General features: G+C 43.4%; 1 protein-coding gene across 5 annotated transcripts in view; it reads left to right on the forward strand.

The window, feature by feature from the left end:
- Positions 1-21,152, forward strand: part of arhgef9 (Cdc42 guanine nucleotide exchange factor 9) — a 244,697-nt gene that overhangs the window by 112,821 nt on the left and 110,724 nt on the right. For all 5 annotated transcript variants that reach the window (XM_033030722.1, XM_033030724.1, XM_033030725.1 and 2 more), the window contains one exon: positions 8,877-9,056. In XM_033030722.1, the coding sequence (XP_032886613.1) occupies positions 8,877-9,056 (180 nt within the window). The remainder of the gene's footprint in view (positions 1-8,876; positions 9,057-21,152) is intronic.

Here is a 21,152-nt window from a genome sequence, read left to right on the forward strand (position 1 = left end):
ATAATCATCTTAAAACTTTTGGAGTTGTCATTACTGTACCCAAACTACTGTTCCTTCTGGTCAGGCTTTCCCAATACAAAGTCCACTTTGGTCCCTCCTCAAGTTGGCCTACCCACATATCTCTTCAAGAAGCCTCCTTGGGTACGCCTAACAAATTCTGCCCCCTCTAAGCTCTTTTAAGATCGAAACATTGGAATAGAAACCTAGAAAATAGGTGCAGGAGTAGGCCATTCAGCCCTTCGGCCATTCAATATCATCATGGCTGATCATCCAAAATCAGTACCTTGTTCCTGCTTTTTCCCCATATCTCTTGATTCCTTTAGCCCTAAGAGTTGAACCCTCTGGTATCATTCTCATTAGTGTCTATTTTTCTCTTTAGAGTGGAGATGTCAAATACCAGAGGGCATAGATTTTCATGTGATGTGGAACGCTGAAAGGAGATTAGCGAGGCAAGATATTTCTATACTGAGATTGGCAGGTGATTAGAATCGCTGGCAGGCAAGCTCGTAGAAACAGCTTGTAAATAGCTATACTTTAGTTAAGAAGCATTTCGACAGACACAGAACATGCAGAGTATAGAGGAAGATGGCCCATGTGCAGGCAAATGGGATTAGTTGGATTCCTATCATGATAACCAAGTTAACTGCGGTTAACTAAGATAACCAAGATAACTACAGTCAGGCAAACGCCTCCGTTGCCATGCTGTGAGAACGGAGAGGTTGAGAAGGAGTTTCTTCCCAGAGGCCATTCGGACTGTAAACTCCTATCTCACCAGGGACTGACTTTACTGAACGTTTTTCCTTCCGCCCACAATATTTAATATGTAAAAGAATATGTGTGTGTTTATGATTGTGTTTATAGTTTGTTTGGTTGTTTGTTGTTTGTCTTTTTGCACAAAGTCCGCGAGCATTGCCACTTTTCATTTCACTGCACATCTCGTATGTGTATGTGACGAATAAACTTGACTTGACTTGACTTGAAGTTGCTTAACCAAGCTAGTCCCATTTACCTGGCCTTTATCCCTACAAATCTTTCCTATCCATTTACTTGTCCAAGTGCCTTTTAAATATCGTAATTGGATCCACCTCTACTGCTTCCTCTGGCAGCTCTTTCCATGTACGCATCATGAGGAAGTTGCCCCCCCCGAGTCCCTTTTAAATCTTACCCCTCTCACCTTATACCCACAAACTCTAGTTTTGGAGTTTTCCTACCTGAGGGAAAGACTGTGACCATGCACCGTATCTATACCCCTCATGAATTTATACACCTCTATAAGCTCACCTCTAAACCTCTCCTTCTGAAGAAAGTTCTCAATCAAAAACGTCACCGATTCCTTTTCTTCAGAGATGCTGCCTGACAAGCTGAGTTACTCCAGCCTTTTGTGTGTCTCCATGCAGCTGTAAGCCACCAGACCTGGTAACATCCTCGTCATCATTTTTTTTTTGCATTCTTTCGAGTTTAATGGCATCATTTAGTGCTGAGGGAAAATTTAATGAAGGCACCTATCTGGAGTAAACTGGATGTCTCCTACACTCCACTGTTGCTATGGTGCAGTGGAGATGAATTAATGTCAATTGGCCTTCATTTGGGCCTTCAATTTTCTAGTTAAGACCTGCTTCACTGATCTCACAGGCGGTGAATTCATGATTGGATTTTGCACAAATGACATTAAACTAATCCTATACCCTATCTGATGTTATCATGCATGCCCTGCTGCATAATGCTGGCATATTATATGCATGGAAAAACGAGCAACAGCTAGAACCTACAGTTCTCTGCAACAATTTGAATGTGTTCCTCAAGCCCAAATGTTTGTGCATTTCCCCCAAATAGTGCAGAAGTAGAGAGTAGAGAAGTGTAGAAGTATACTATATTGAGTAGAGAAGTTGGAAAGTCATGTTGCAGTTGTATAAGATGATGGTGAGGCCACATCTTGAGTATTGTGTTTTGGGCACCATGTTATAAATAATAATAATAATAATGGATGGGATTTATATAGCGCCTTTCTAATACTCAAGGCGTTTTACATCGCATTATTCATTCACTCCTCAGTCACACTCGGTGGTGGTAAGCTACTTCTGTAGACACAGCTGCCCTGGGGCAGACTGACGGAAGCGTGGCTGCCAATCTGCGCCTACGGCCCCTCCGACCACCACCAATCACTCACACACATTCACACACATTCACACACAGGCAAAGGTGGGTGAAGTGTCTTGCCCAAGGACACAACGCAGTATGCACTCCAAGCGGGATTCGAACCGGCTACCTTCCGGTTGCCAGCCGAACACTTAGCCCATTTCAAGCTGGAAAAGGGTGCAGAGAAGATTTACGAGGATGTTGCCAGGATTAGAGGGCCTGAGGTTGAGCAGGCTGGAACATTATTCCTTGGAGTACAAGAAGATGAGGGATGATCTCATAGAGGTGGACAAAATCATGAGAGGAAAAGATCAGTTCAACCCGTTACATAGGTTTAAGGTGACTGGGGAAAAGATTTAACTGGAACTTGAGGAGTAACTTTTTTTGACACACAGGTCAGTGGAACGAGCCTCCAGAGGAGGTAGTTGAGGGAGGTACTAAGAAACATTTAGACGGGTACATGGATTGAATAGGTTTAGAGGGATATGGGCCAAACGCAGGCAGGTGAAACAAGTGTAGATGGGACATGTTGGTCGGTGTGGGCAAGTTGGGCCGAAGGGCCTTTTTCCATGCTGCATGACTCTTTGACAATATTTATGTGGATATTCTCCAATTCGTTTCTTCCCCACAAATGAATTTACTTTCTCAGTCTTTGGAAATGTTTCACATTGCAATATCTCGTGTGATATCCGCTTTCTATGCAGTCTTCTCTGTGTAAAGCAAACCCAGTTGTCCATCCTTTCCTGCAAGGTTGTTTGGTTTCATCCTCCTAACCCTTTAATCCTCTACAGCACGTTATGCCTATGTTGTTCACTTTATGGTGACCAGAACGATGCACACTGCTCCAAGTGTTGGATAGACACAAAATGGCGGAGTAACGCAGCAGGGCAGGCAGTATCTCTGGAGAGAAGGTAGTAACTCCAGAGATGCTGCCTGTCCCACTGAGAGGCTCCAGTATGTTGGTGTCGACAGTGGCGGACTGGCCAGGGTGTCAGCTTGCCCGAAGGCAAGTGGGCCCCTGATTAAGTGGGCCCCCTATATCAAGTGGGCCCCCTTTGTCTCCTGGCAACCAATATTTTTATACCCAGTCCTCCACTGGGTGTCGATCTTCGGTTTAAACCACCATCTGCGGCTCCTTCCTACACACTGCTCCAAGTGTTAATTTTACAAAGGTTCATTACAAATTTAGTGACTTCTGCTTTTTATGTAATTCTCTCCAGAAAATAAACCCAGGCGGTTGATTTGTTGTTTTTTTTGCAGCCTTGTTGGCCTCTATTGTTACTGTTAGTTATTTTGGTCATGCACCACCTGATCTATTTGCTTGCTATTCCATTTAGATTGATCTTTCCCAAGATCTGTGTCATCTCCTTACTTTTCTTATCAAAATGTAGCATTTCGCACTTATCTCTCCTGAGGTCCATTTGTCAAAGGAGAGGATGTCATGCCAGAAACCAACAAAGACGAGAAAAGAGGGCAGCACAGTGGCACGGCTGGTAGAGCTGCTGCCTCAGAGCGCCAGAGATCCTGTCCTCGGGTGCTGTCTGTGTGGAGTTCGCACGTTCTCCACTGCGACCTGTGTTTCCTCTGGGTGCTCCAATTTCCTCTCACAGCCCAAAGAATTGCAGCTTTGTAGGTGAATTGGCTTCCGTGATTTGCCCCTAGTGTGTAGGGAATTAATGCAAATGTGGGATACCATAGAACTAGTGTGAATAGGTGATCGGCGGTCAGCTTGAATTCAGTGGGCTGGAGGACCTGTTTCCATGTTGTATCTCTAAACTGAGGACGGTAGAGTTGCTGCTTTACTAAAAGCGTGAAATATCTGTGTAGGAATGCAAGCCTGGTCAGTGCATAAATGGATATTCATAAGAATGTATGTTGAATTAGTTCAAATGTGTAGGAAAGAACTGCAGGTGCTGGTTTAAATCGAAGATGGACACAAAATGCTGGAGTAACTCAGCGGGACAGGCGGCATCTCTGGAGAGAAGGAATGTGTGACGTTTTGGGTCGAGACCCTTCTTCAGTCTGAACCCACTGAGTTACTCCAGCATCTTGCCCATCCCACTGAGTTACTCCAGCTTTTTGTGTCTATCTTTGAATCAGTTCACCACAGTTACATGTTAATGTGAGCCCTCAAACTGTTTTTGTAATTCAAACGGAAATTACATTGGGGGAGAATGGCAAAGGTTACTGATCCTGATTTTGAGCCAGCAATCTGCGGCTAAATAATTTGTATGCGAACATCTGATGAAGAACTGTCGTGAATAAATGACATGTCAAGGTTCACCATGAATATTGGCCGCCCAAATGAGATGTTGCAGGGTGACTGACAAGAAATGAAAACATTAGCTGACGGAAAGCACCATAGAAATGGATTGAAATAAAATGGGGAAAAATAATCAAGACATTTTCCAGATTGCTCCGTCTAAGCCAAATGCACACCGCCCACCTCTTAAGCTGGGCCACGACATGATCCATTTTCCCCTTGGATGCTTAAACTGAGCTTTTAGTCATTGCTTAAGATGCTAATTTATTCCACAATTGAAAGAATCAATCAATTTTATTCCTGGTGCCATGCTCTCTACAGCTACTAATCTCGTCCACTTGACATCCGACCCGATTTTCTGATTCACAACTTCTCAAAGAATATTAATAATAATAATAATAATAATAAACTTTATTGCGGACTCAAGGTCCAGACAAGGGGCAACATTACATTAAAAAAAATGCATTGCATATTAAAAAAAATATCATAAAGGACATATCAAATCTTAGTATATCACTTATAAAAGCATCATAAATTATATTTAAAAAAAACACAATACATGAGTTAAAAATCCAGATTAAAAGAATGATCAATGTCCTACAACGAGACAACGATACCAGTGTCTCCACAGCTGGGATTCGTAGCGTGTAGTGCTAACCCTTATGTTTGACAAGGCCACAATAATTAGATTTTTAGAGTCATTTATCCTGCAAATGAATTTATACATGTGATTTCTTAGGATAGCTTCTCAAGTACTGACTCCTGCAGCCACAAACATATTACTGGCACTACATATTGTCAATATGCTTTAATATTTTATATCATACACATTGCTAGTCTTTGCTCTACGTGTAAAAGTTCTACTGCTCCTTCAGCAGCCCAGTGGGGTGGAATTTCTGATATTCAATCTTTTCAAAATACTACAGTCGGACATTTTGTTATAAAGAATCAGAGATGTGGTTATCTCTTTGCTAATGATTAATGTAAACTCTAAAGAGCAAATGTGCTTCATTAATAGATCCATTTATATAAATCCCGTGTCTTTTATCCTCAATCCTCTTTCAGGCATTTCTTTATTTTGAAAGATAGATGCAAAACGCTGGAGTAATTCAGCGGGTCAGGCAGCATCTCTGGAGAAAAAGGATGGGTGGCGTTTCGGGTCGGGACCTTTCGTCAGACTGAAAGTAGGAGGTGAGGGTGAGATAAAGCATGAGGAAAGCCGTGAGAAAAGGCCAGGAGCAATCAGGGCGAGGTAGGCCTCAGGCAGGGTGTTGCCTGGTAGGTCCATTGTTGCTTATGCCCCTGTCCCACTTAGGAAACCTGAACGGAAACCTCTGGAGACTTTGCGCCCCACCCAAGGTTTCCGTGCGGTTCCCGGAGATTTTTGCCAGTCTCCCTACCTGCTTCCACTACCTGCAACCTCCGGAAACCACCTGCAACCTCCGGGAACCGCACGGAAACCTTGGGTGGGGCGCAAAGTCTCCAGAGGTGTCCGTTCAGGTTTCCTAAGTGGGACAGGGGCATTAGGGTAGGTGTGATCTCAAGAGAAACAATGTGGAGAACTGTGGAACTGGTGAAACGACTATGGAGGAAGAAGGAGGCAAAGATGGATGGGAGAGAGGAGGGGAGTATGAGGTGAAGTAACTTAAATTTAGGAAATTCAATGTTCATGCCGCTGGGTTGTAAGCTATCCAAGTGAAATATGAGGTGCTGTTCCTCCAATTAGCACCTGACCTCACTCTGGCAATGGAGGCGGCCCAGGACAGAAAGGTCATTCGGGGAATGAGAGGAGGAGTTGAAATAGTTGACAAGCGGAAGATCCCGTAGGCCAGCGAGAACCGTGTTCAGCGAAACAGTATTTTAACTTTAGTAAGTTTTGTTGAACAGTTGACATTGTGTAGCAGGCATTGAAATAGAGACATTCATTGATTTGTGCCACTCGAGATCACCTGAACTGTCTAGGTAGCTGATGCACTATGATGACATTTATATGTGGATATCGCATTATATCAACATTTGGCAAGTGTATGTAGCTTCCACTAGTGGGAGAGTCTAGGACTAGAGGTCCTAGCCTCATAATTAAAGGACTTTCTTTTAGGAAGGAGGTGAAGAGAAATGTCTTCATAGAGGGTGGTGAATCTGTGGAATTTTTTGCCATAGAAGGCTGTGGAGGCCAAGTCAGTGGATATTTTTAAGGCAGAGAGATTTTTGATTAGTATGGGAGATGGTAGGAGAATGGGGTTAAGAGGGAGAGATAGATCAGCTATGATTGAATGGCGGTGTAGACTTGATGGGCCGAATGGTCTAATTCTACTTCTATCACCTATGACCTTATGACCTTCCACAGAAGATTAATCTATTAGTTATCTGTGTATAGCTCCCTGAGGAGTGAATATGACCTTTCACTTTCGGCACGGGGTCAAATAATGGCAACATGGTGAATTTCCTCATAACAGAAGAATCACATCTGTAGCCAGAGATGATAGGTGTTGCTAACCTGGTCCCATGAAGATTAATGGCAACAATACACCAGCAATTAATGATACAATTACTTTGTGACGTTGAATGGCAAGTGGTCTGATTCAATAGCGAGGTATCCTGAAATTTGAAAGAAAGCTTTGCTCATGGTTGCCCATGGAGAGATCGGTGGACGAGCTGACTTTGCCAATAATGTAACACGGATGCCTCAAAGCCTTTCACAGAACGAATGAGATAGAAGCTAAGCGACTTAAGTAGTTGTAACAGCAATGGCATCCCACAGCTTCCAGTCCATACCAGAGATACTCAACATTTTGAAACCATAACTCTGATACGCACACCAAGGCCTGTGACAATTAAGGCAATTCTACACACACAAGACCTGCTATTATCCTCGGCCCGTGTTTTTCTTTCACTTTCTCTCTTTCATCCATTCTCTACTTTTATTTGTACCTTCATCTTACTCTTTCCGAAAGCTGACTTCTTTCCGCCCTCATTTCATTCTATTTTTATTTCCCTACCCTTTTCCCTCTGGCCTCCATGCTGCCTTTCATTCTCCCATTCGGGATTAGTTTAGTTTAGTCTAGTCATTTAACTCAACTTTTGTTTAGTTTCGAGATATGGCACGGAAACAGTCCCTTCTACCCACCGGGACCGTGCCAACCAGCGACCCTCGTGCACTAGCACTACCCTACACACACTGGGGACAATTTACAATTTACAGAAGCCAAAAACTGTACGTCCTTGGAAAGTGGGAGGAACCGGAGCACTCGGAGAAAACCCAACGCAGGTCACAAGGAGAATGTACAAACTCCGTACAGACAACACCCGTAGTCAGGATCGAACTCGGGTCTCTGGCGCTGTAAGGCAGCAACTCTACCGCTGCGCCACTGTGCCGCTTCTTAACTGTAGTACGGTTTCTAAGGGAATGTAATGAATATTTTGTTGTCGAGTACCTCAGTCTTATTTACTTTTTCATCCTTTTTCACAAATGTGGGCCTTTTCTAGCACTAGTTTTCTGCTGAGATCTATTGATGTTTTATCAACTTTACCCAATGGGTATTCTCTATGATTATCTAGTCAATCAGCTGGTAGAGCTACTGCCTCACAGCGCCAGAGACCTGGGTTCGATACTGACCTCGGGTGCTGTCTGTGTGGAGTTTGCATGTTCTCCCTGTGACCGCGTGGGTTTCGTCTGGTGGCTCCGGTTTCCTCCTACATCCCAAAGACGTGTGGGTTGGTAGGGTAATTGGCTGCTGTAAATTGCTCTGAATGTGTAACGAGTGGATGTGAAAGTGGGATAGCATAGAACTAGTGTGATCTGGTGATCGATGCTCGACATGGACTCAGTGGGCCGAAGGGCCTGTTTCCACGCTGTATCTTTTTAGATTAGGCACTAGTTCTATCTTACACACTAGGGACAATTTACAGAGGCCCATTAACCTACAAACCAGCACGTCTTTGGGATGTGGGAGGAAACGGGGGCACCCGGAGGTAACCCAGTCGTGTTTTAACCGTAACCGGCCACACGGAGAACGTACAAACTCTGTACAGACAGCACCCGTAGTCATTAATCCAACCCGGGTCCCTGGTGCTGTAATGCCCCTGTCCCACTTAGGAAACCTGAACGGAACCCTCTGGAGACTTTGCGCCCCACCCAAGGTTTCCGTGCGGTTCCCGGAGGTTGCTGGTGGTTGCCGGAGGTTGCAGGTAGTGGAAGCAGGTAGGGAGACTGACACAAACCTCCGCGAACCGCACGGAAACCTTGGGTGGGGCGCAAAGTCTCCAGAGGTTTCCGTTCAGGTTTCCTAAGTGGGACAGGGGCATAAGGCAGCAACTCTAATGCTGTGCCACCGTGCCGCCTGATCTCTGAAACAAAACGTCAAATAATGATTGCGAAGCAGCAAATGTGTGCGAGATGGTTGTTATTCACTCGTAATGATAATGACTTTAATCTCTTGTGCTTTTTTTCCCTTCCCTTCTCTGTGCTTATTTTCAGCTGATCAGTGGCGGTTACATTGTCAGTGCTGAGGCAGTATGGGATCACGTCACAATGGCCGGCCGTGAGTTGGCATTCAAAGCGGGGGACGTTATCAAAGTCCTCGATGCCTCCAACAAGGACTGGTGGTGGGGACAGATTGACGATGATGAAGGCTGGTTTCCAGCCAGTTTTGTGAGGGTAAGTGACGGAGAATTAAACCTTTTCTGATTACGCTCGGTTGCTGGAAACTGTGTTGGAAATTCATCCACCCCCCCCCCCCGGGTGGATAACAAACATTATTTTGCTGTCAGAATCGAAAATGTACAAGTTAATGGAGAAAGTTGCAAATGGGATCTGGAAATGGGAAATTTGCATAGTGGTTCTGTTAGCAGTAGAAGACAGAAACATATACATAGAGACCTTTAAATTTTGATGAATATAAACTTATGTCATTTTGTATACCTTGGGTAGGCAAAACAAAGAATTCCATTGTGACTTGTCACATGTGATAATAAAATATATTCAATTCCATTCCATTCCATTCAAGAACTTTAGGCTCCATTTGTGCTTTTACATGTTTTAATGCATTTATCTCAAAAAGCCATGGATTTGCAATACGGTACATAATATAAAATGATGAGCAATTCTTATAACCATGAAATACTAAGGTTTATTAGTTCCCTTCCTGTGGCTTCAGATTAGGGCAACTGTGACAAATGCTCTGTTTTCATTCTTTGCCCTAAAGTACTGGATGTGGTGAGTTGTGACTAATAGCATCCATCTGTCTTTGAGTAACTAGAATAATCACTTACCCGCTCAATATACTGCCCAGTGATTAGAAAGGTGAAGTCTCCACAGATCGGAGAACAGATAATATTGAAGAGTACTCTTATACCTTATTATTAATGTTGTGTCAAAACTAACCTCAAGTACATTGACAATGCTGGACAGGATATTGGTTCGCAAAAGGACACAAACTGCTGGAGTAACTCAGCAGGTCAGGCAGCATCTCCGGAGAACATGGATGGGTGACATTTCAGGTCGAGACCCTTCTTGAGGAAGTCTGAAGAAGGGTCTCGACCGGAAACATCACCTACCCATCTTCTCTTTTTATTCCCTTTATCATATACTTGTACACTGTGAATGGCACGATTGTAATCATGTAATCTTTACATTGACAGGTAGCACATAACAAAAGCTTTTCATTGCAGCTCGGTGTACATGACAATAAACTAAACTAAACTAGACTAAATTAAACTTCTCTCCAGCTGCTGCCAGACCTGCCGTGTTACTCCAGCACTTTGTGTCCTTTTGTGTATTAACCAGCATTTGCAGTTCCTTGTTTCTAAAGGATATTATGATTTTTTATTTGGATGGCTGCTAAATGTGGGGAAACAAAGAACTCAAGTCAAGTCAAGTCACATTTATTTATATAGCACATTTAAAAAACAACTCTCGTTGGCCAAAGTGCTTTACATTTGTTATAAGAATAGTATAAACAAACAAACTACATACATATATACATATAGCCCTCGCTCAGTGGACGTCAGGAAAGGCTTGGGAGTATAGATACGTTTTAGTCTTGACTTAAAGGAGTCGATGGAGGGGGCAGTTCTGATGGGAATGGGGATGCTGTTCCACAGTCTAGGAGCTGCAACCGCAAAGGCACGGTCGCCCCTAAGCTTATGACTAGACCGCGGGATATTCAGCAGCCCCAAGTCAGCCGATCTGAGGGACCTGGAGGTGGAGTGGTGGGTGAGAAGACTTTCAATGTAGGTGGGGGCAAGCCCATTGAGGGCTTTGTAGACATAGAGGAGGGTCTTGAAATGTATACGGAACCGCACAGGGAGCCAGTGGAGAGAGGCCAGGATCGGGGTGATGTGGTCCTAAAAATATTGTTGATTGTTGCCAAATGAGTTTGTCACATCGGCCAAAGTCGGTGATAAAGCTTCACTTGCAGCTGAACGATGCACATTAAGAGATGATTCTTTGGTGCTAGATAATGCAAACGGGCTTGTTGCTTGCTAAAGTCGTTAGTTTAGTTTAGTTTAGAGATACAGGGTGGAAACGGGTCCTTCGGCCCAACGAGTCTGCACCGATCCCAGCACAATAACACTACTCTACACACACTAGGGACAATTTTACGTATACATTTATACCAAGCCAATTAACCTGTACATCTTTGGAGTGTGGGAGGAAACAAAGATCTCGGAGAAAACCCGTAGTCAGGATCAAACCCGGGTCTCTGGCGCTGGAAGGCAGTAGCTCTACCATGCCGCCCCTTCCATATAATAGCAGTCTGTAGTATATGCATCTTGCAAGTGGAAGCAAAGCCCATTGCATTTCAATCTTATAGGACTCATTTAGGTTAATAGATTTCAAGGAAATTATAACCGAGAACTGAAAAAAAAAATGATCTCATCAAAGTGTTTTGCGTAGCTGATATAATAGATGAAGGACAAAGTAAAGCAACACCATTTTTACATCACCGAGGTTTGGAATTGGATCATGCGGGTCAATGGAATAAAATAGTCTGCACATGAATTTCGTAAGAGTTGAATCTGTTTAATATAATTTCAGAACTCTCTAAAATAGATAGCCATATTGGAAACTTGGCTACAAAAACAAATCGGTGCTATAGCAAATTGTCAGGAGAGCTTCTCTCATGGGTTGGAACAACCCGACGAGACGGTTTTATTTTCCAGCCAACCATGCTCTCATGGTTAACGAACGTAAACAGTAGTTATATATAACGGAGATATTTTGGCCTTAAATGTACCAGAAAAAATGGTTTGTAGAAACAAAGAACTACAGATGATGGTTTACACCAAAGATACCATACTGACTTTTCTGTCCTGGGCCTCCTCCATTGCCAGAGTGAGGTCAAATGCAAATTGGGGGAACAGCACCTCATATTTTGGGTAGCTTACAACCCAGCAATATGAACATTCAATTTTTTAATTCTAAGGAACTTCATCTCTTACTCCCCTCCCCCCCCCCCCTCCTTGCCCCCTCTTCCTCCCTAGTCGTTTTACCAATTCCACAGTTCTCCATATTCGCGATGTAAAGCACCTTGAGTATTAGAAAGGCGCTATATAAATCCCATCCATTATTATTGTTTCTCTGGAGATTACACCTTCCCCAGGCGACAATGGACCTACCAGGCACCGCTCTGCCTGAGATAATTTGTGGCTGGCCCTGATTAGTCCTGGTTTTTTCTTGTCTCCAGCTCTTCACCTCACCCCCTCCTCCCTCTCCCCTCCACCCCCACTACTAGTAAATTGGCTCCTGACTTCATTGATGGCAACTTCATTCGCTACATGGTTTTCCTGATCATGAATCTGAATAATTTCATGAGGTTATAAGTGATAGGAGCAGAAATGGGCCATTTGGCCCATCAAGTCTACTCTGCCATTCAATCATGGCTAATCTCTCTTTCCCTTTTAACCCCATTCTCCAGCCTTCTCCCCATAACCCCTGACATCCAAACTAATCAATAATTTGATGTTGTGAGTTTTTTTTAAATTTAACTCATGAAAAATCAGGCAGGATTTTGATTAATGTAAGAAATACATATCCAGACTTACAGACTAACACAGTGAAGGCAGCATTATGACATTGATATACATCTAGAAGATTTCCATTCATTTTATAAAATCCCAGAAAACCACCTTATAATCAGATAAAAGGATCTGCTAGCTAATAATAAAAAATGAAAGAAGAATCACTTTGAGTTGGTTAACCTTAGGGAGACAATTATGCGAGGGTGATATTATTTTCTCAGACCGAACATTGATTTCCTCCCAGATGCGAAGTTGCTTTGGAGATAAATTTGATTCTGGAAATGAAATGAGAGAAAGATAATTTAGTTAACTGCCATAATAAACCAGTGATGTTATAATAAATTCACACACTGAAATCCCACACTTTGGGCAGCACGGTGGCACAGTGGTAGAGCTACTGCCTTACAGCGCCAGAGACCCGGGCTCGATCTCGACTACTGGTGCTGTCTGTATGGAGTTTGTGCGTTCTCTGCATGGGTTTTCTCCGAGATCTTCAGTTTGCTCCCACACTCCAAAGACATACAGGTTTGTAGGTTCACAAAAAAGCGGGTGCAGCAGCATCTATGGAGCGAAGGAAAAAGGCAACGTTTCGGGCCGAAACCCTTCTTCAGACTGATCGGGGGTGGGGGGGCGGGGAGAAGAAAGGAAAAAGGAGGAGGAGCTCGAAGGCTGGGGGATGGGAGGAGACAGCAGGAGGGCTGAGGAAGGGGAGGATACAGCAAGGACTAACAAAATTGGGAGAATTCAATGTTCATTAGTTTTGTAGGTTAATTGGCTTGGTATAAAATGTAAAAAGTTTGTTCCTAGTGGTAGTGTTAATGTGCAAGGATTACTGATCAGTGTGGACTTGGTGGGTCGAAGGGCCTGTTTCTGCGCTGATTCTATTAAACCAAACTAAACTAAAAATCCACGGCTATGCAAGCAGGTCAAGAGTGTTTTGTCGTCATATGTCCCAAACAGAACAATGAAATTCTTACTTGCAGCAGTACAACAGAGTATGTAAAGAAAGTACTCTGTAAACAATCTAATAAATGGAAAAAAAGTTCATTTTATTAAAAGTTAATCTATTATATATATAATCAATCAGGTTCACTGACCCAGGTTCAGTCTCAAACTCTGCTGGTGCTTGTGTAGAGCTTTGCTGTTTAGTTGAGAGATACAGTAAGGAAAAAGGCTTCTTGGCCCACCGAGTCCATGCCGACCATCGATCTCACGTTCATACGTTCTATGTAATCCCACTTTCCCATCCACATTAGGGGCAATTTTACAATTTTACAGAGGCCAATTAGCCTACAAACTTGCACGTCTTTGGGATGTGGGAGGAGACCGAATCACCCGGAGGAAACCCATGCGGTTTACAGGGAGAACGTGTACAGATAGCACACGAGGTCAAGATCGAAACTGGGTCTCTGACACTGTGAGTGACACTGTGAGTGACACTGTGAGTGACACTGTGAGTGACACTCAGACACTGTCTGACACTGGGTCTGACAACAGACTACCCACTCTGACACTACCAGCTGTGCCGTCCTTTGTGACTACCTGGGGTTTCCAGCTCAAAGCTGTGCAGATTGTTAGGACATGTTATCCCTCGACAGATGAAGGAACCAGATGGATGCGTGAGGGGAGATAGATTGATGAGATTGCTTGGAAAGCTGCCATAGACCCAATGCCCTGAATGACCTCACTTCAAATCATAAGGAAACAAAACAAATAAGGAGGGTCTTGATCCGAAAGGTCACACATTCCTTCTATCCAGAGGTGCTGCCTGTCCCGCTGAGTTACTCCAGCATTTTGTGTCTTTCTTCGGTTTAAACCAGCATCTGCAGTTCCTTCCTACAAAGCAGCTCCAAATGGCTTTGCAGAATTGTAGCGTGATAGGATGGAGCAGAGACGCTGGTGTCATTTCTTTGCCATACAAAGCTACACTTTCAGCATGGTATATTTGTGTAGCAAATTTCTGCAGGGAGCCCACGTATTAGAAGCATCCCTTATGTAAATTGTTTTAAGCACGCTGACTCACAAAGTCATGTCGCTTCACAAATAATGTAACTACTCACCATGGCTTAACTGTGCATTTATTGCACATTAATACATTAATTCTGAGAGATTCAATTATATTAGTGGATTGCACATCTTAATCCACGAAGATACAACCCAGTGTAAACATACCATTTTTACATTTATGTTGATGGTGTGATGGCCTCTTTTGTTAAAAAAATTAGGATGTCCATCACCTTAGATCCCTCAGATAACGGACACGCTCCCACTTGGTAAATGTAATGTTTGGATTCTCAAATTGACTAAATCTGAAGTATTGACTAAATCTGAAATATTTTTATTGATTAGATTTGCTCAAAATATGACATTTATTGTATTTGACCTTTTTCTTGGGCCTGGTGTTAAAGTAAACATTCCAAGAGGTCTGACTGTTTGATTTGAAGGCCAGGAATATCTTCTTTGCAAAGCCATTTTTTTTAGATGGAGCATATTGCCATAGCAACCATTTCCAGGTTGTTTTATTTCCCAGTTGATTGAGCATTTTTGGTCAATCGTACTTGTGTGTTAATGTAAACATTAGACTTTAGACAGATTCTTGATTGGTACGGTTGTCAGCGGTCATGGGGAGAAGGTAGGAGGATGGGGTTGAGAGGGAAAGATAGATCAGCCATGATTGAATGGCGGAGTGGACTTAGACAATAGACAATAGACAATAGGTGCAGGAGTAAGCCATTTGGCCCTTCGAGCCAACACCGCCATTCAATGTGATCATGGCTGATCATCCCCAATCAGTACCCCGTTCCTGCCTTCTCCCCATATCCCCTGACTCCGCTATTGTTAAGAGCCCTATCTAGCTCTCTCTTGAAAGCATCCAGATAACCTGCCTCCACCGCCCTCTGAGGCAGAGAATTCCACAGACTCACCACTCTCTGTGAGAAAAAGTGTTTCCTCGTCTCTGTTCTAAATGGCTTACTCCTTATTCTTAAACTGTGGCCCCTTAAACTCCCCCAACGTCGGGAATGTTTCCTGCCTCTAGCGTGTGTCCAAGCCCTTAACAATCTTACATGTTTCAATGAGATTCCCTCTCATCCTTCTAAACTCCATAGTGTACAAGCCCAGCTGCTCCATTCGCTTAGCATATGATAGTCCCGCATTGACACACTAGGGCCAATTTACAATTTTTACCAAAGCCAATTAACCTGGTCAGCGTGGACACGGTGGGCCGAAGATCCTGGTTCCAAGCTGTATCTCTAAAGTCCAAGGACTGCATTTTTCAAATGCTCAATGAAGGGGTACAATTAGATGGCAAAAACCTGTTCAATTAAACAATAAACCTGTCAAAATATTGTAGCTGGTTGCACAATTATGATAACCCAACAAAATACTATTTGGCTTCCATGACTTGGTTATGCATCTCAGTCAGGCTCATGATGAGAGTTGGTTCTTATTTGGGCAAGCTGGTGTTGTTCACTACTTTAAAAGGGCAAGTGTTAGCTAAAGAGAACTTAAATGGGGGTGTTGATATTTAAAGCTTGTGATGGATGTGTAAAAACTGTGAGAAATATGGAAGATAGCAGCACGGTGGCGCAGCAGTAGAGTTGCTGCCTTAAAGTGCCAAATACCCTGGTTCGATCCTGAGTATGGGTGCTGTGTATACGAAGTAATTTTGTTCTGCCCATGACCTGTGTGGACTTTCTCCAAGATCTTTGGTTTCCTCCCACACTCCAAAGACATACAGGTTTGTAGGCTAATAGGTTTGGTACAATTGTAAATTGTCCCTAGCGCAAATAGGATAGTGTTAGTGTGCGGGGATCGCTGGTTGGTGGGCTGAAGGGCCTGTTTCTATGCTGTATCTCTAAACTAAACTAAATTAATAGACTAATGTGATAGCTTGCTGTGGTGACTGCTTGAGATTTGGACCCAGGTCTCATTTTAGAAAAAAATCTGCTTGAGATGTCACGAACGGACTACCCAGCTTCTGATCTATTTTTGCGACTGTAGTTTGCACATGGCAGGACCATTATACATCAAAAGGACATTGTACATGTAATGGAAAATAAATGGATGGTTTCTGTTCTGTGCGGGGATTGCTGGTTGGTGCAGACACGGTGGGCTGAAGGTCCTGTTTCCGCGCTGTAGCTCTGAAATAAACTCAACTAAACTAAACTAAATTAAAGCTGGATAAGGATAAATTGAATTAAATAATTCTCTCAAATGTCATGTGGGGAAAGAATCCTGAGAGAAGTAGGAGGGCAATGATGAAGGGGAAAGCACATAAAGTGCTAGAGTAACACTCAGTGGGTCAGGCAGCATCCCTGGAAAGAACATGGATAGGTGATTTTTCGAGTCCAGACCCTTCTTCTGACGGAAGAAATGTCTCGACCTGAAATGTTACCTATCCATATCCTTCAAAGATGCTGTCTGACCCGCAGAGTTACTCCAGCACTTTGTGTCCTTTTGTGTATTAACCAGCTTCTGCAGTTCTATGCTTCGTACAAGTGATGAAGGGGAAGACCATTTTCAACAATGGTTGGGAAGTGAAGGACAACATTTGTGTGTTCCGAAGAGAGGCTAAATAAAGAGCAGCATTCATCCTCAATAGTCCATTGGTGTTTTTCCTGCAGCATATCCAGTTCCTCAGTGATAACATACTTGGTGATGACAACTTCAGAGATCACACTGTGGAAGAGAGAGTCCTTTGAGGCCCTACTTGTCATGGTTAGCAATGAGGAATTCACTTCTCTTTCTGCCAGGCAGCATCTCTGGATGACATGTGCAAGTGACGTCCATGTCCTCTGGAGATGACGCCTGATCCACTGGGTTATTCTAGCACTTTGTTTTTTTTTTGTAAGCCTGCATCTGCATTTCCTTTTGTCTTCACTTTTCTTTGTCAATGTTTTTAAGAAAACTTCTGAGATCCTTTCCAACCATTTCCTTCACAGCATTTTTATCTTGCATTTCACAAGAGGAAAATGCTATAGGGGACTACATGCATTTTTAAGGGATGAAGTCCAATTTAATTAGATCTCTGGCCAATTTGCCGCTGGGCTGGTCCCAGTTCTGTGGGATTCTGCAGGTAGAAATTGCAATGAGGTTGATGGGTTAAACATCCCAAGGTATCTTTGCCTTCAATAGCTGAATTTTAAGCAGAAGCCAAAAATCACTTGTCAAATACGTGATCTGGAGTTAATATAAGGACTGTAGACCTCTAATTTCTCTCCCCACCCATCACCCACTTTGGTTCTAAAGAGAAATGTTGAACCTAATTTCAGATTGCTATTCCCAGTTGTGGCAAAAAGAAAATAGAGCCATGTGTTAGTATCCTTGATTTATGAATTAAGTAAGTCTGGTTTGCCTTTAATTAATGGACTCATTCAGTTTTATCTTTAATTAACTGATTGGTGTTGCAGTGATAATCAGCTCTTCAACAACTTTGACTGGAACATTCGCTGGATCAATAATTAAAATGAATTTTATCTTTAAACTATTCGCGGAAACAGGCCCTTCGGCCCACCGAGTCAGCGCCGACCAGCAATCCCGCATAGTAACACTATCCGACACACACTGGCGACAATTTTTACATTTACCTATGTACAGTGCATTCAGAAAGTATTCAGACCCCTTCACTTTTTCCACATTTCGTTACGTTACAGCCTTATTCTAAAATGGATTAAATTCTTTTTTTTTTTATCAGCAATCTACACACAATAGCCCACAATAAAAAAGTGAAAACAGGTGTTTAGAAATTTTTGCCAAATAATTAAAAATAAATAACTGAAATATCACATTTACATAAGTATTCAGACCCTTTACTCAGTACTTTATTGAGGCACCTTTGGCAGTGATTACAAACTCAAGTCTTCTTGGGTATCACGCTACAAGCTTGGCACACCTGTATTTGGGTAATTTATCCCATTCTTCTCTGCAGATCCTCTCAAGCTCTGTCAGGTTGGATGGGGAGTGTTGATGCACAGCTATTTTCAGATCCCTCCAGAGATGTTCGATCGGGTTCAAGTCTGGGCTTTGGCCGGGCCACTTACGGACATTCACAGACTTGTCTCAAAGCCACTCCTGCGTTGTCTTGGACGTGAGCGTTAGGTCGTTGTCCTGTTGGAAGGTGAACGTCTGCCTCAGTCCGAGGTCCTGAACGCTCTGGAGCAGGTTTTCATCAAGGATCTCTCTATACTTTGCTCCGTTCATCTTTACCTCGATCCTGACTGGTCTCCCAGTTCCTACCGCTGAAAAACATCCCTACAGCATGATGCTGCCACCACCATGCTTCACCGTAGATATGGTATTGGCCAGGTGATGAGCGGTGCCTGATTTCCACCAGACGTGACACTTGGCATTCAGGCCAAAGAGTTCAATCTTGGTTTCATCAGGCCAGGGAATCTTGTTTAGGTGCCTTTTGGTAAACTCCAAGCGGGCTGTCATGTGCCTTTTACTGAGGAGTGGCTTCTGTCTGGCCACTCTACAATAAAGGCCTGATTGGTGGAGTGCTGCAGATATAGTTGTCCTTCTGGAAGTTTCTCCCATCTCCACAGAGGAACTCTGGAGCTCTGTCAGAGTGACCATCGGGTTCTTGGTCACCTCCCTGAATATGTTAGTAAGTCTCTATCCTAAGGCCCTTCTCCCCCGATTGCTCAGTTTGGCCAGGCTCTATGAAGAGTCCTGGTGGTTTCAAAGTTCTATTTAAGAATGACGGAGGCCACTGTGCTCTTCGGGACCTCCAATGCTCCAAAAAATGTTTCCCCCAGATCTGTGTCTCAACACAATCCTGTCTCGTATGTCTACAGACAATTCCTTCGTCTTCATGGCTTGTTTTTTGCTCTGACATGCACTGTCAACGGTGGGACCTTATATAGGCAGGTGTGTGCCTTTCCAAATCATGTACAATCAATTTAATTTACCACTTGTAGACTCCTATCAAGTTGTAGAAACATCTCAAGGATAATCAATGGAAACACGATGCACCAAAGCTCAATTCTGACAGTCACAGCAAAGGGTCTGAATACTTACGTAAATGTGATATTTCAGTTATTTATTTTTAATTATTTTGCAATAATTACCAAACACCTGTTTTCGCTTTTATATTATGAGGTATTGATGATAAAAAAAAATGACTGTAACCAATTTTAGAATAAGGCTGTAATGTAACAAAATGTGGAAAAAGTGAAGGGGTCTGAATACTTTCTCAATGCACTGTACCTGCATGTCTTTGGAGTGTGGGGGGAAACCGAAGATCTCGGAGAAAACCCACGCGGTCCCGGGGAGAACGTACAGACAGCGTACGGTGGCATAAGTTTGTATAATCAGTACTTTGGCTTTTTGCTTGGTTTTCTTGGTTGACCGCACAAGTACTTTGTGTTGCCATTGTAATTTAGGACAACTCGGAGCTCATCAGGCTAATTTTCAGAGTTTTTCTTCATTATTCTACTTGCCGTCATTTTTTTTATCACTGCTGTAACCTTGCCTTAGATGCACATGTCATGCTCATCTAAGAAAAGTCAGAATTGAATTGCAGCAGCTGATGCTGTGGGTATGATTTACGCACCTTGATGATGACTAATATAGAGTGCTTGTGTCGGTTGGTCTTCCTGGACAAATTTGCAGGGAATTCTAAATGTGATGTGCCTGTCAAGATCACTACTTTAATTAGATAAAAATCTGCATGAGACTGCTGACAAAATAGACACTTCAGGAAACGGTGGCATCTAATTACGATTATACAATGCATTTATCGCAGTGAGAGTTGTTGGATTATTTATGCCGCAGATAGCAACATTTCCTCGTGTTACTTTTTGAAGCTACGAAGCAAAGGTGAGGGTCAAACCCCTTGTACAGAATATTCCCAAAATGGGAAGAGCAAAGTGGAAGCTGGAATAAATTGGGAGTTACTGATAAAGTTGGGCCAAGTTTACCACTGAGTGACTGCAAATTGCAGAATGGGAACGGTGAAGAAAATAGTTGGAAGGAACTGCAGATGCTGGTTTACACCAAAGATAGACACAAAATGCTGGGGTAACTCTGCGGGTCAGGCAGCATCTGCGGAGAAAAGGAATAGGTGACGTTTCGGGTCGGAATCCTTCTTCAGACTGAGGTTTATTGAGTCTGAAGAAGGGTTTCGACCTGAAACATCACCTATTCCTTTTTCTCCACAGATGCTGCCTGACCCGCAGAGTTACTCCAGCATTTAGTGTCTATTTTCGCTGAAGAAATTAGATTGTCTTAGAATATAGAATATAGATCGTAGAACAGGCCATTCAGCCCACTATATCAGTGCCGAAGATGATGCCGTGTGGCGGAGGCAGCGGCAGCGGAGACCCGACTCGACCTCAGAGCTGTGGTGGCGGCGGCGGCGGCGGCGGCAGCAGCGGCAACGGAGACCCGACTCGACCCCGGAACCGTGGCGGCGGCAGCGACCACCCGCGGAGTTTGAACCGGCCCGCTCGCGGAGCACGGTTGAGCCGCGGGATTTACCATCACCCGGTGGGGTCACAACATCTGGAGCCTGGATCGCCTCGACGCAGAGGGAGAACAAAGAGGGAAGAGACAGAGACTTTAAGATTTTGCCTTCTACCACAGTGAGGAGGTGTTTGGTGAACTCACTGTGGTGGATGTTAAATTTGTGTTGATTGTGTGTTTTTGTCATTTTTTATTATATGTATGACTGCAGGGAATCGAAATTTCGTTCAGACCGAAAGGTCTGAATGACAATAAACGAATCTAA

This window comes from Amblyraja radiata, chromosome 12 (genome assembly GCF_010909765.2).
Source record: "Amblyraja radiata isolate CabotCenter1 chromosome 12, sAmbRad1.1.pri, whole genome shotgun sequence".
NCBI classification, from domain to species: Eukaryota; Metazoa; Chordata; class Chondrichthyes; order Rajiformes; family Rajidae; genus Amblyraja; species Amblyraja radiata.